We start from the raw sequence: 16,597 nt of genomic DNA, 5'->3' as shown, positions 1-16,597 counted from the left end.
ATATATATGCATAAGAGGATGATTCACGCCAAATGACATTGTACACCATCTGTTGAAACCAGAATTATGGCCCTTTGTATCTTGAAAAAAGGCTTTTTACTATAGGCACTTTTATGTCCAGAGCGATATCTTGGAAGTGCTTTGGCGGATTCCGATTTGCACCCATCCTCAAACAAAGCATATGTTGCGGGGGATATCAATTCTACGAATTTGCTTGTTTTATATATGGTTGCAATAATACACAGACCTTATTGCTCAGGGAAAAATGTATGAATTCCCATTTTAAGTTTTACTATTCATAGAATAGTAAGAGCTTTACTACTTGCCCAGATGTTGCCATCTGTGTAATACTCTGGTTAAGGTAACCTTGCAACATATTCGTTTCTACTACTGATATTCAATTGAAATTGTACACATTGTGTTTGGGATCATTTTTTTAGGTCACTGTCGAAATGAATAACTCAGATGTGCACTTTGCTATGACTCTCCTCGTTTTGTTCTTATAAAATTCTGATTAACATTTGCATGGAACTACTCTAAATCTCTCTCATATATCTACTGCATATATTTAAACATTTGACCTATGTGTTAAAGGTCTATCTTGAACATGAACATTTACTGACCAAGACCTACAACTGTGACGGGATTTTTAAGAGGGTACAAAAGCCTGGTCAAGGTTTGCATGAAAGATGTAATGTAGATACAGTTCTGAATGCAACAAGTACATATAACTTTACTACCACAGATATTCAAATGAAACTTACCTTTGTTGTGCGGGCTTAAAGGGGCCTTTTCACAGATTTTGGCATGTTTTGAAGGTTGTCATGAAATGCTTTATATTAATCAATGTAAACATTGGATTTAAAAAGCTCCAGTAAAAAATCAAGAATAAAATTTAAAAAAGAAAAAAAAGGTAACCCTCAGCAGGCCTCGAACCACTGACCCCTGGAGTCCTGGAGTAAAAAGTCCACCACTTAGACCACTCGACCATGCTTCCTGATACAATAACTGATGTATTTTATACTTTATATAAGCAATCCTCGTAGTTTCACAAAATATAACGACAACAACACAGCTTTCCAAATTATTAATTTGTTTCTTGTTGCAACGCTAACGGCTTTATAATTTTCAGGTTTTTAAATCCTCAAAAGATGCATATAATGGCTATTTTAGAGCATGGTGAATGTTCAGTATAACTGTTTCCTCACAAATATCATTACTAAAACGAAAATATGCGAATCGGAAAAAACTTCAATTTTGTCAATTTACCGAAACGTGAAAAGGCCTCTTTAAAATGCTAGTTATCCATTACTTTGACATGCAGTTTAGCAGAATTATGCCCCTTTTTGTACTTCTGTTAACCCTTTACCATAAATAAACGTATCTTGACGCATTTGTATAAAGTTTCATCTAATTAAATACATTTCTTACTAAATTCAATTTTTAAAGGCTTTATTCCAACCCTTAGCTACTGATTAGCAGCAAACAGAATAAAACCTGAACAGACTTCGAGTTACTCGAGTTATGCTGGTTGCAAAAGCCATTTTTTCTTTGCTTTATATGGGGGAAAGGGTTATAACATTGCATGCAACTCCTATCTTAACCCTTTGCATGCTGGGAAATTTGACGTCTGCTAGAACGTCGTCTGCTGAATTTCTAAAATAACCATTTTCTTTGATTTTTTTCAAAGAATACTATGAGAATAGCAAACAGTTTGGATCCTGATGAGACGCTACGTTCTGGTGTGTCTCATCTGGATCCAAACTGTTTGCAAAGGCCTTCAAAATTCGGTTCCAGCACTGAAAGAGTTGAGCTCACATGCAGACCTAGCATGGGTTGCATTCGGGACTGATTGGGTCAAGGTTAAGTGTTCTGTTGCTTTATATATGAGCCTCGCTCTGTGAAAAGGGTTTTATAATTATAGGTTATTAGACGTTTAAACTGTACAATACGGAGATATATTTGGACAAGCATACAGTTTGACGTCATATTGGACGAGCCGTTCGGCGAGTCCAATATGACTTCAAACTGTGTGCGAGTCCAAATATACATGTATCTACGTATTGTACAGTTTAAAAGTCTAACAAGCTTTTTATTAACCAGGTTTTCCGAAGGAAAAAACTGGTTATTAGATTGGCGAATGCGGGCGGGCTGGCTGGCTGGCTGGCTAGCGGGCTAGCGGGCTGGCTGGCGGGCTGGCGGAATAAGCTTGTCCGGGCCATAACTATGTCGTTCATTGTCAGATTTTAAAATCATTTGGCACATTTGTTCACCATCATTGGACGGTGTGTCGCGCGAAATAATTACGTCGATATCTCCAAGGTCAAGGTCACACTTTGAGTTCAAAGGTCAAAAATGGCCATAAATGAGCTTGTCCGAGCCATAACTATGTCGTTCATCGTCAGATTTTAAAATCATTTGGCACATTTGTTCACCATCATTGGACGGTGTGTCGCGCGAAATAATTACGTCGATATCTCCAAGGTCAAGGTCACACTTTGAGTTCAAAGGTCAAAAATGGCCATAAATGAGCTTGTCCTGGCCATAACTATGTCATTCATTGTGAGATTTTAAAATCATTTGGCACATTTGTTCACCATCATGGGACGGTGTGTCCCACGAAAGAATCACGTCAATATCTCCAATGTCAAGGTCGCCACGACTAAAAATAGATTTAAAAAAAAAAAAAACTTACAAAGGGGGTTAATTTTTTTTGGTCATTTCAAAAGTTCAGTTTGAGTTTTCTCCCTTTATCAGATTTTTTTTTCACAATGAAAACCTGGTTTTGTGACAATTTTGTCCCTTGTTATATATCCTTTTCTTCATCTCTTTGTTTCATTTGGATTTTGATTTTAAAATGCTTTAATTGCATCTATGCTATTTTCAAGACAAGCGCCCGTGTGAGTCGATTATAGTACATTCAGATACTTTTTCTCGGTCACGGCTTTTATCGTTATAAAACAATTGCTTAGTGCACTTGTACTCAACTGTCCAATATGGAAAAAATACAGACTTTTTGGATCCAATACCGGAATATATTGGACGGTCACGTGGTACATATGAAGAATGCCGATTGGATGAATTTATTGGATATAGAATAATACTTTATATGCATGTGTGTAAAGTGTCGTCCCAGATTAGCCTGTGCAGTCTGCACACACACACTAATCAGGCAGGGACAACACTTAACGCCTTAACTAGATTTTTGCTAAGTAGCAACTTTCTTTAAAAGCAAAATATCATAAGAGCGGAAAGTGATATTCAACTTCAAATATCTCATAATATTAGGTTACTGCAATAAAACATGAAATCTATCAAGCGGGAGAATAGTTGAGCTTGCGTTCTTGGAACAGATCTTGTTTTATAAATTGTCCAAACATGGAGTTCAAACTCACAGCAAAGGAAAATGTCCTATGCTTCACTACCATTAAAAGTAAATTTTGAACTGTCACAATCATTTTGTTTTCTATGTATAACATGAACACAAATTCTTTGCAGTTTTAAGATTTTAATTGTATTTTATCAATCCCACAATAAAAGCCAATTGAAGTTTTTATCTTTGATAAATGAACTGTGATTAATATATTATTGCAGCTGATTTTTGGTAATCCAAAACTCCCTTTCCTGAGTCAAAATCTGGATATTCTATGTATTTCAGATTGCATTTTATCAATCCCACAATAAAAGCCATTTGAAGTTTTTATCTTTGATAAATGAACTGTGATTAATACATTATTGCAGCTGATTTTTTGTAATCCAAAACTCCATTTCCTGAGTCAAAATCTGGATATTCTATGTATTTCAGATCCCTCACTATTACATATAAAATGAATTTCAAGTTTAACTTAAATAACAGTTACCAATTATGTTGAAGTTTTTGTTCCCTGCAAATAGTTTTGCACTGTAATCTGTTTATCTTTGTTGAAGCTTGTTGAAGATGTAGAAAACTCTTGTTGTCTAGATTGTAAGATGTAGAAAACTCTTGTTGTCTAGATTGTAAGATGTAGAAAACTCTTGTTGTCTAGATTGTAAGATGTAGAAAACTCTTGTTGTCTAGATTGTAAGATGTAGAAAACTCTTGTTGTCTAGATTGTAAGATGTAGAAAACTCTTGTTGTCTAGATTGTAAGATGTAGAAAACTCTTGTTGTCTAGATTGTAAGATGTAGAAAACTCTTGTTGTCTAGATTGTGAGATGTAGAAAACTCTTGTTGTCTAGATTGTAAGATGTAGAAAACTCTTGTTGTCTAGATTGTAAGATGTAGAAAACTCTTGTTGTTTAGATTGTAAGATGTAGAAAACTCTTGTTGTCTAGATTGTAAGATGTAGAAAACTCTTGTTGTCTAGGTTGTAAGATGAAGAAAACTCTTGTTGTCTAGATGTAGATCTGTTAACCCTTTACCACTTAGATAAGTATTTTGATGCATAAGTAGTCCCTTAGAAAGTGATATTTGATTTAAGACCTATCTTACTAGATTCATGTTTTAAAGGCTTCATTTCCAACCCTTAGATACTGATGAGCAGCAAACAACATACAACCTGAACAGACTGCAAGTTACAGATGTTTGTTGTTTGCACAAAGCCATTTTCACTTTGCCTCTGAGTGGGCAAGGGTTAAAAACAGGGTTGGAAACATTTCACTCTTGGAAACTCTTTATCTAATCGTAGCCAGGGTGTTTTTTGTGTTTTGTTTTTAAACCTATTCCTTCTCAGAGGCAAAGTGAAAATGTCTATGTAACTCAAAGGCTGTTCAGGTTTTATGCTGTTTGCTGCAGATCAGTATCTAAGGGTTGGAAAAAAAACACTTTAAACTTGAATCTATCAAGAAAGGTATTTAATTAAATTTAATATTCAAACTACAAACCCATCAATATACATATCTAAGTGATAAAGGGTTAATAATGTAGTTGTTTCTGCTCATGTTCAGTATGCACTATCTGAATTGTATTGTACCAACTCCAAATAATAATTGAACATAATATACCTTAAAACTTCTTATAAATAATTTTGTAGAAAGGTTGATCTTTTGTAAACTCCCATAGAGCTCAAGGTAACAAAGTGCAGCTGAATGAAAATAGTTCATATAAATAATACCACAGAGTTGTCACAAAACAATTATAAAGAGGACTTAATTAAGCAAACTACTGTTTCTTCATCATCAACAATAATCTTTTCAAAACATAACATAAACTTGTACTCGAACATTTTAAGCCTCCAATATGTATTTAGATACTAAACTTTGAATAAGGCTCTAAAAATAGCTTTTTTAGAGGAGCCTATAGTCAAAAGTTAAATAAAAGAGTAAAAATGACAATAATACAGCATTTGCATTGTGTGTTTTTTTCTTTTCAGACTAGTGAGCGATTTGGATCTTAAAGTTTTCACTTTTGAGGATTTTGGAAAAGATTTCCCCAAGTCACAGAAGGTGTCACCAGACAGCTTTATACAGAACGCCATTCAGCTGGCTTACTATAGGTTAGATTGATTGATGCCTCACCCTTTAAAGGGACCTTTTCAAGTTTTGGTCAATTGACAAAATTGAAAAGAAATGTTTCAGCTTTGCACATTTTTGCTGTTGTTATGATATTTACGAGGAAACAGTTATGCTTAACATTTACCATGCTCTAAAACATCAATTATATGCACCTTTTGACAAGTGGTTTAAGTGCTACACTTTTACACTAAGTGTCAGTGGTTGGAGCCCAGTTATGGGTTTCTTTTGTTTCTTTTTTTAAATATTATTCTTTTTTTACTGGAGCAATTGAGTTCCAATGTTTACATTTGTCAGACTTAAAGCATTAAATTACAAGCTTCAATACAGACCAAAATCTGTGAAAAGGTTCCTTTAAAGATCTAGTCAGTATTAAATGGATTCAGATCCTGAGTTGCCATGATAAAGATATTGGCAATCAAATTAATAGTTAAATATCAAGAGTTTGTCAGTTGTTGTTTTGGATGAAGTGGGATTTTCTAAAGTTGCATTTGGCATCCCAAGATGGTTACTTTAACAATGAACAAATCTCTAAGACTACACAAATCATTTGTTATTTTGAAAATGTCTACTATCTTGGAAGTCATTATCCCCCGCCATATGCCGAGGATATTGTTTTGGCGTTGTCCGTCTGTCTTTCCGTCCGACCGACTGGCACTTTTGTGTCCGGAGCCATATCTTGGAAGTGCTTTGACGGATTTCATTGAAACTTGGTATGAGTATATAAATGGATAAGAGGATGATGCATGTTGGCGTCGTCCATCCGTCTAGAAATATTTGTGTCAAGAAGTACCGTATATTGGCGGGGGATATCAATTCAACGAATTTGCTTGTTCTTTTTATATTTGGTTATTATGCTAAAAAAATGTTACAAATGTAATAACACATTCAATATGTCCTAATCTTTCCAGCCTGAATAGAATAACACCAACAAAGTATCATTTCTATATGGAAAAAAGTTTTAAACCAAGTCCATCCTACACAGATCACTTGTAATTTACAAATTAAAAATAAAAGTGTGTTTTTCTTGCAATAAAGATGTGAAAAGTACACTTGTTGATAAGTTAAGTGTTTTAAGTTAGTTCCAGCATTTTGACATGGCTTATGCTATAGGATGGCTTTGAAGAGATGTATACCTCTGCTGCCAGGTAGATATATGAATCCATAAATCAGCATAGATGTCCATACATTTGCCAATAGACACGAAGACAAAAATCTAAACTTAGCAACATACAACATTCAAAATTGTTCGCATTAACCATTATGATATGAACATGTGCATGTGCAATTGAGATCATCCTACGTTATCAACTAAAGTGCAAAAGATTTGCCAATGTTTAAACTAAAAACTTCTATTATATGATTTTTTTGCTACACAATTTGGCATCTGACAAATGTCGGGAGGAATGAGTCTATGCTGCGTGAGATTCTAGTTTATGATTTGGAGTCACTTTGTGCAAACATGACGAAATTTAATTTTATGAATTTGTGTTAATATATTTATATACAGTGAAACCTCTCCTAACCGGGACCAAGAGGAAATTCCAGTTTAGAGAGGATTTCAGTGTAGAGGGGAAATTGACTATTTTACTTTTAGAAGGTCAATTACAATTTTTCCAGTTTAGAGAGGATTCTGGTATAGAGAGGATCAGGTTAAGAGGGTTTCCACTGTATATTATTTAATGATTATTAAATTTAAACTGTTGTTTTATCACTCCAGACATCACAAACGACCAGTCGGAACTTACGAGTCAGGCTCAATCCGAATGTTCCAGCTTGGCCGTACGGAGACAATACGCTCCTGCTCTTCAGAGTCTGTGGCCTTCACCAGGGCCATGCTGGACCCTGCCGTGTCAGACGGGCGCAAGGCGGAGCTACTGCGGCGGGCCATAGACAGCCACAAGCAATATACGAATGATGTATAATTATTTTCAATTTTATTGTTTCCATAACTTTGAACCGTATATTGAAAAAATATACAGGTTATTTTCAAATAATAAATATTTTTATGACAATTAAGAGTAATATATCTTTTTTATATCAAACAAAAGTAAATACCATCCAATCTCTCAAAATGAGAACTGTTTTACTCAGTGTATAGGTGTGCATTTCATGTTATTAGGGCATTCTTTTTTATTGTCGAAGTCTATGTTGTTGTTGTTTTAAATTCTCAAAAGGAGCTTCATGAGGTCATCCCAAGATCATTGAATTATTGGATGAATCAAAATTGGGCATCCAGTACTTAAGGCAAATCCTGAGGAAAGTAATCCTTTAATGGAAAAGTATTCTATTTATGGTGAATTTTAATGCATTGAAATGCTTGCTAAGTGAAAGTGTTTATTGTTAGCTGGGTATTGTCATAGCCAGCTCGTTGTGTCGTCCGACGTTCGCTGTCCGCGTCGTGCTAAAACCTTGACATTTTGCTCTAAAATCAAAGTGCTTCCACCTACAACTTTGAAACTTCATATGTAGATGCATTTTGATGATATCTACATGCCACACACATTTTTGGGGTCACTAGGTCAAAGGTCAAGGTCACTGTAACCTCTAAAAAATAATAATCTGACAAGCTTTCATTTATTCAAAATTGCACCCGCAGCTGAGCGTTGGCACCCATTATGTGGTGCTCTTGTTACAAAGTTAACATTTGTATGTACTATTCATATATTGAAAACTTGTTTTCCTCAGGCACGTGGTTTATGATTTCTTACCCTGTTTTTCTCTATATAAACCGCAGACTCAACTTATCTTTATTCCACGCTTACTAAGTATGCTCTATGCATAAACCACAGACTCAACTTATCTGTATCACACACTTACCCAGTTTTCTCTCTATATAAACCACTGACTCAACTTATCTTGATCCCACACTTACACATTGTTCTCTCTATATGTAAACCACAGACTCAACTTATCTTTATCCCACACTTAGTAAGTGTGGGATAAAGATTAGTTGAGTCTGTGGTTTACATATAGAGAGAACACTTAGTAAGTGTGGGATAAAGATAAGTTGAGTCTGTGGTTTACATATAGAGAGAACAATGTGTAAGTGTGGGATCAAGATAAGTTGAGTCTGTGGTTTTTATAGGGAGAATACTGGGTAAGTGTAGGATAAAGATAAGTTGAGTCTGTGGTTTATATGTAGGGAGAATACTCTCCCTATAAAAACCACAGACTCAACTTATCTTTATCCCACACTTACCCAGTATTCTCTATATATAAACCACAGACTAAATTTATCTTTATCCCACACTTACCCATTATTCTCTCTATATTAACCACAGACTCAACTTATCTTTATCCCAGACTTACCCAGTATTCTCGATATATAAACCACAGACTAAATTTAACTTTATCCCACACTTACCAGTACCCATTATTCTCTCTATATTAACCGCAGACTCAACTTATCTTTATCCCACACTTACCCATTATTCTCTATATATAAACCACAGACTCAACTTATCTTTATCCCACGCTTACCTAGTATACTCTGTATATAAACCACAGACTCAAATTATCTTAACCTGAGCTTACCTAGTTTACTCTATATATAAACCACAGACTCAACTTATCTTTATCTCACACTTACCTAGTATACTCTTTATATAAACCACAGACTCAAATTATCTTTATCCTGAGCTTACCTAGTTATCCCCTGACATAGGCGGAGGGATATTGTTTTGGCGTTGTCCGTCTTTCAGTCCTTCTGTCTTTCCGTCCGTCCGGAGCCATATCATGGAAGTGCTTTGGCGGATTTCATTGAAACTTGGTATGAGTATATATATGGCTAACAGGATGATGCACGATAAAATGGCATTGTACACTATCTGTTAATAACGGAGTTATGACCCTTTGTATCTTGAAAAAATGCTTTTTAATATAAGCTTACAGCTTTATCTCCATTAACTCATGAGCCAGAGCCATGAAACTTGCCGTAGTTGTTCTCAATCATCTGGGGATGCTTCACACTCAACACCCATAATCCTAGGGGCTAAGGTCAAGGTCACACATTGAGGTCAAAGGTCACAAATTTGATCAATTATTCATTATTTAGTCATTCTTTTACTATGCCATTAAACTTGCTATAGTTGTTCTCTATCATCTGGGGTTGCTTCACATTCAACACCCATAATCCTAGGGGCTAAGGTCAAGGTCACACATTGAGGTCAAAGGTCTACACCCATCCATAAACAAAATTCATATGGCGAGGGATATCAATTCAACGAATTTGCTTGTTTACTCTATATGTAAACCACAGACTCAACTTATCTTTATCCCACACTTACCTAGTATTCTCTCTTTATAAACCACAGACTCAACTTATCTTTATCCCACACTTACCCATTATTCTCTCGATATATAAACCACAGACTCAAATTATCTTTATCCCACGCTTACCTAGTTTACTCTATATATAAACCACAGACTCAAAATATCTTTATCCCGAGCTTACCTAGTTTACTCTATATATAAACCACAGACTCAACTTATCTTTATCCCGCGCTTAACTAGTAATCTTTATAAATTAACTGCAGGCCATCTCTGGGAAAGGCATAGACAGACATTTCCTGGGCCTGGCTCTAACAGCACAAGAACACAACATAGAGCTGCCAAAGTTATTTAAGAACAGAAACTTCATCTTCAGCAAAACTTGGAGGATTTCTACTAGTCAGGTATGATTATGATATGAACACACTTGATTGTCTTAAGTTTAGTTGGGCCGGCTTGCTCAGTTGGTTGCTGTTGTTTAGTTGGGCCAGCCTGCTCTGTTGCTTGTAGTTGTTTAGTTGGGCCAGCCTGCTCAGTTGGTTGTAGTTTTTTAGTTGGGTAGGCTTGCACAGTTGGTTGCTGTTGTTTAGTTGGGCCAGCTTGCACTGTTGGTTGCTGTTGTTTAGTTGGGCCAGCTTGCTCAGTTGGTTGCTGTTGTTTAGTTGGACCAGCTTGCTCAGTTGGTTGCTGTTGTTTAGTTGGGTGGGCTTGCTCAGTTGGTTGCTGTTGTTTAGTTGGGCCAGCTTGCTCAGTTGGTTGCTGTTGTTAAGTTGGGCCAGCTTGCTTAGTGGGTTGCTGTTGTTTTGTTGGTTGGGCTTGCTCAGTTGGTTGCTGTTGTTTAGTTGGGCCAGCTTGCTCAGTTGGTTGCTGTTGTTTAGTTGGTCGGGCTTGCTCAGTTGGTTGCTGTTGTTATATTGCAGCTTGCTCAGTTGGTTGCTGTTGTTTAGTTTTGCCAGCTTGCACAGTTGGTTACTTTTTTAGTTGGGTTGGCTTTCTCAGTTTGTTGCTGTTGTTTAGTTGGTCGGGCTTGCTCAGTTGGTTGCTGTTGTTATATCGCAGTTTGCTTAGTTGATTGATGTTGTTTAGTTGGGTGGGCTTGATCAGTTGGTTGCTGTTGTTTTGTTGGGTGGGCTTGCTCAGTTGGCTGCTGTTGTTATATCGCAGCTTGCTCAGTTGGTTGCTGTTGTTTAGTTGGGTGGTCTTGGTCAGTTGGTTGCTGTTGTTCTGTTGGGTGGGCTTGCTCAGTTGGTTGCTGTTGTTTAGTTGGTCGGGCTTGCTCAGTTGGTTGCTGTTGTTAAGTTGGTCGGGCTTGCTCAGTTGGTTGCTGTTGTTTAGTTGGTCGGGCTTGCTCAGTTGGTTGCTGTTATTATATCATACGTTGCTCAGTTGGTTGCTGTTGTTGTATCATAGCTTTCTCAGCTGGTTGCTATTTTTTAGTTGAGTGGGCTTGCTCAGTTGGTTGCTGTTGTTATATTGCAGCTTGCTCAGTTGGTTGCTGTTGTTTAGTTGGGTGGGCTTGGTCAGTTGGTTGCTGTTGTTTTGTTATCCCCCGCCATAGGCGGAGGGATATTGTTTTGGCGTTGTCCGTCCGTCCGTCTTTTGCCATATCTTGGAAGTGCTTTGGCAGATTTCATTGAAACTTGGTATGAGTATGTATATGGATAAGAGGATGATGCACGCCAAATGGCATTGTACACCATCTTTTAATGAAGGAGTTATGGCCCTTTGTATCTTGAAGAAATGCTTTTTTTAGTGTCAAATATAACACTTATGTCCAGAAGCATATTTGCGGGGGATATCAATTCAACGAATTTGCTTGTTGGGTGGGCTTTCTCAGCTGGTTGCTGTTGTTTAGTTGGTTGGGCTTGTTCAGTTGGTTGCTGTTGTTATATTGCAGCTTGCTCAGTTGGTTGCTGTTGTTTAGTTGGGCAAGCTTGCTCAGTTGGTTGCTGTTGTTTAGTTGGGCCAGCTTGCTCAGTTGGTTGCTGTTGTTTAGTTGGTCGGGCTTGCTCAGTTGTTTGCTGTTGTTATATCGCAGCTTGAACAGTTGGTTGCTGTTGTTTAGTTGGTCAGGCTTGCTCAGTTGGTTGCTATTGTTATATTGCAGCTTGCTCAGTTGGTTGATGTTGTTATATTGCAGCTTGCTCAGTTGGTTGATGTTGTTATATTGCAGCTTGCTCAGTTGGTTGCTGTTGTTATATCGCAGCTTGCTCAGTTGGTTGCTGTTGTTATATCGCAGCTTGCTCAGTTGGTTGTTGTTGTTATATTGCAGCTTGCTCAGTTGATTGCTGTTGTTTAGTTGGTAGGGTTTGCTCAGTTGGTTGCTGTTGTTATATCGCAGCTTGCTCAGTTGGTTGCTGTTGTTTAGTTGGTCGGACTTTCTCAGTTCGTTGCTGTTGTTATATCGCAGCTTGCACAGTTGGTTGCTGTTTTTTAGTTAGGCTGGCTTGCTCAAACAGTTGTTTGAACTCTTTACTATCAAGCTCTTATGTCCGATGGCTGGATCAGCCTCAAAATTTGTGTCATGATTGGTCTAGACATCATTGTGTTTGTTCAGATAGTGTTATCACCAGTTAGGTCATGCATAGGTGCTCTTTTTCCAGGAAAGGCAAACTACCCCACAGGTGTTTGACGGGTTGCCAAGTCACTAAAACACTAATCAATATGTCATGAAAAACAACACTTTGTCATCACCTAAAATGCTGATATGATATTATATGGATATATATAATATATCATATTTTTTATGCCCTGAATCGAATGATCGGGGGTATATTGTTTTTGGCCTGTCTTTCATTGTATGTGTGTGTCTGTCTGTCTGTCTGTCTGTCCCAAAACTTTAACATTGGTCATAACTTTTGCAATATTGAAGATAGCAACTTGATATTTGGCATGCATGTGTATCTCATGGAGCTGCACTTTTTGAGTGGTGAAAGGTCAAGGTCATCCTTCAAGGTCAAAGGTCTTTTTTTTTCTAAAATATCTGTTGTGCGGCTTCAAAGCGGCACAGTAGGGGGCATTGTGTTTCGCAAACACAGCTTTTGTTTGTCAAAGTAATGAAAAATGTTGTTTAACGGCATATTGATAGTGTTTAAGTAACTTTGCCACGCGTCTAATATCTGTGGACTACCCAGGAAAAAATAATTGACTGCCATGATAGGACTGAAATACTGTTAAATAAATTCGCATTAATTGGCATGCTAGATCTGGAGCCTGCTTTCACAATGCCAATAGCAAAATAGAATTCTGAAGTCAATGTGTGTTGAAACTTATGAATTCTGTTTCAAGATGATTAAGAAGAAACTGGTACCTTTTTATTAGTTTCAACATATTTTAGCTTGATTACATTAGAAGCTTATTGATTATTGAAAATCTCTCAAGTTTTGTTTCCTGTGTAGAACCAGTACTTGATGTGGTGGGGAAGATTTTAAGAAGGCTCAGAATGTGTGAATCAAACCTTTGACAACCTGCTAATTAGACGTGCTTCATACCTACTACCAAACGGCAACTTCGAAGCAAAGAAATGAATTATTTTGAAACACTGTTTGAAACTAACACATTAGTAAACAGCGATGAATCATACCTTTCCACTGTTTCATATCAACAGGGTTCCTGTGTATTTATGACAAATTGAAGATGTGATTGAAAATTTAAAAGTAGATATATTTGTTATCAATTTGTTTCTAAAATACTTGACATTTAGATGAAATGAAGAAAACTGTATAGATTACTGGCAAAATATAATGATATATGTTGGGCATTGTTGGTGCTTATTTCTTGTATACTTCATTAAGAATTAAAACTGAATTAAAGTGTTCTCTTCTGTATCATGCAAGGTTTCAAAAAAACGTTGTAGATGTGGATTTGTTTTTGCTATATCTGTTTGCAGTTAAATTTATATACCATTACCTGTTTTTTGTCCTCAGGTGCCTGCAAAATCCGAGTCAGTTATGTTCTTTGGGCCAGTGGTCCCGGATGGATACGGTTTTTGCTACAACCCCCAGGAAAAGTGCATCCTATTTGGTGTCTCTTCCTTCAAGAGCAATGACAAAACTCTACCAGCGGCTGAAATGTCAGAGCTTGTGGCGAACAGTTTGCGTGATATGAAGAAAGTGCTTTCCAGCTCTGTGAAGTCCAGTTTGTAACAGTTATATTTATAGACATAAAAAATTAGTCATTAATAGTTATTGTATACTTTTAAATAGGAAAAAAAGAAAAATACGTTGAGAAGGCAAATATGTAGTTTAAAATGAGCAGCTCTCTTCGAAAACTGGGCTGCATGCATTTGCCGAAACAATTTTCCAGATTAGCCTGTGCAAAAATCAGTGAAAACTCATACCGCTTCTGTTAAAAAAAAAAATGGAATCTGGTCTAAATTAATATCCAGTCTAGATTGAATATGTCGTCCCATAATACCTCATATTTTTTCGTAATTGTTATTTACATGCATTAATAAAGGACTTTTTGATGGTTACTATTGTTCCTGTTCCAGTGATATCTCTTCACTAAATACATTCATATATCAATAAATATATTTATCAGAAATGTTTTTCCTATTATGAATTGAGGTGGAAGGAAATGCTGAAGCATGAGAATTGTTTCAGCTCATAAAAAATATTTCATGTATACATACTGATTCAGTGTTTTACTGCATATGCAACTAATCAAAATGCGGAATTGAGCATATGAATTTGATTATGCTCATAGTGTTAGTGTGTATGTAATCCATGCTTGATATCCAATATATTTTGTCAGTTTCAGCAGACTATGTGATATAGGGATATAGTTATCCCCACGTTTTTTGGAGAAAAAGTGGGGATATTGTGGTGATATGCGTCTGTCCGTCCGTCCTAGCCACCTGCTCCTCCTACACTATTAGCACTTGAACCTTAAAAATTACATACATGGTAGCTATGAGCATATGTGCGACGGTGACAGTGACGGAATTTTGATCTGACCCCTGGGTCAAAAGTTTTGGGGGTTTGGGCGGGGCCGGGTCAGAGATTTTCACTTATTTTTATGCCACCGGTATGGTGCATTGGCCATAACTTTTGCAATATTGATGATAGCAACTTGATATTTGGCATGCATGTGTATCTCATGGAGCTGCACATTTTGAGTGGTTAATGGGTCAAGGTCATCCATCAAGGTCAAAGGTCAAAGATAAAAATAAAAAAATCCAAGGGAAGTAATAAGCTTTAAAGGGGGGTAAGTAAATAACTTGCCAAATGATATAAAAAAAATAAATAAATCAAAGTGGTGCAGAGCGTTACACAGTAGTGGCGCATAGATGTATTTAGTATTCAATTGTTTGTGTTAACTCGTCTGTGAAATGGTTAAGCTCATCCATCTAATGTTTATACAAGGGATTATAAAATATTGGGGCAAAGGGACACCTGTATATGAGAGAAGAGATAGAATGCAGTCAAGCATAAAAAGCATGAGAAACTCATGGAATGGAGCCTCAAGAATCTATAAAAGGGCTGAAACTTTCAATTTGTGCAATTACAATTTTAGACTCATTACTGAAAATCTGTCAAAATGTTCAAGTGGGAAAAATGTGAGAAACAATTTTAAGCAAGATGGACTTTAACAGGCACATCAAAGACAGACATGAAATTCAACATATTCATTGTTGTGTACAGGATTGCGATAGAAAATTTCTGAGACGCTACTATTTAGTCAACCATTTAACCTCAAAACATAACTTTTCCAAAACAGGAGCAAGAAGATTGGCTATAAGAGAGCATGTTCAGCCATCTCATAAGTCATTCCAATTAGGATGACATGTACATAATTGACTACAGTGAAGTTGATTCATTATAAGATTTGTAAGGAGAGCAGAATGAGGAGGAGAAATTAGGGTATAGATTTTCACTCATTTTTTAGGTTATTTTACATGAACTTCTTCATTTCTACATTGAATTACTTCAAATTTATACTGAACATCTCTTATGACAATACGGTCAATCTTAACTATGCATGGCCCCATTACCAACCCTGGGTCACCCCTGTGTCAAACATGCAGCGTGGGGATACGTGTTGGCCTCTGCCGCGCCATTTCTAGTTATACATATAATCAATATGGGGATGCATCATATGTAATTTGTTAAATATATGAAAATTGTAAAGATATTGTGAATGAATATGCAGTCTATTTAAGCTATATTTCCACAAAAAGCACATTTAACATTTAAATTTAATGTCATTAAATGTTGGCTGGTTGGCTTTTTCAGTAATTGTTACATAACCATTGTCTGGTCAATATTCTGGTGCTATTTTTGAAAGCTCACAATTTGCGCATGTAAACCTTTGCGATCACGTTTTGTTTGTGGCACGTCGTCAACATTTACCTTGTACACATTGCAGAGCCTACCTTTATTCCCCAATCTTTATGAAACTGTGTTAGTATATTTGCCCCAATGATATATTGACCAAATTTAAAACTGGGTCACGAGGGGTCAAAAAGGTCACTAGGTCAACTTAAAGAAAAAGCTTGTGAAAACTCTGGATGTCGCATGTTTTGCCCAATCATCACGAACCTTGCCAGAACGTTGTTCTCATGAAATCTCAGCTGAGTTAAGTAATGGTGCCAATCTTTTGAAAAAACATGGCCATTAAAAGCAGAGAAGTCTTCCTTATTTTTGCTATAGTAAAACATTGTGAGCACTCTAGAGGCAACATGTAATGCCTTATAAACACTTGCTATAACAATAGTCCTATTAATATATCTATCGAGTTCGAAACTTGGTCGAATGGGATCAACAACTAGGTTACTAGGTCAAATAACGAAAACGCTTGTGAACACTCTTCAGGCCACCTCTATTGTCCAATCT

The 16,597-nt window shown here is 36.6% G+C and overlaps 1 protein-coding gene across 3 annotated transcripts in view; it reads left to right on the top strand.

The window, feature by feature from the left end:
- LOC127837844 (carnitine O-acetyltransferase-like) overlaps window positions 1-14,306 on the top strand; it is a 31,731-nt gene extending 17,425 nt beyond the window's left edge. For all 3 annotated transcript variants that reach the window (XM_052365246.1, XM_052365248.1, XM_052365249.1), the window contains exons 11-14: window positions 5,351-5,473; window positions 7,210-7,408; window positions 10,028-10,165; window positions 13,688-14,306. In XM_052365246.1, the coding sequence (XP_052221206.1) occupies window positions 5,351-5,473; window positions 7,210-7,408; window positions 10,028-10,165; window positions 13,688-13,906 (679 nt within the window). In that variant the 3' untranslated portion in view covers window positions 13,907-14,306. The remainder of the gene's footprint in view (window positions 1-5,350; window positions 5,474-7,209; window positions 7,409-10,027; window positions 10,166-13,687) is intronic.
- The last annotated feature ends 2,291 nt before the right edge of the window (window positions 14,307-16,597 follow it).

This window comes from Dreissena polymorpha, chromosome 7 (assembly GCF_020536995.1).
Source record: "Dreissena polymorpha isolate Duluth1 chromosome 7, UMN_Dpol_1.0, whole genome shotgun sequence".
NCBI lineage: Eukaryota > Metazoa > Mollusca > Bivalvia > Myida > Dreissenidae > Dreissena > Dreissena polymorpha.
The sequence above is the reverse complement of the archived record's forward strand: the minus strand, read 5'-3'. Positions and strand labels throughout refer to the sequence as shown.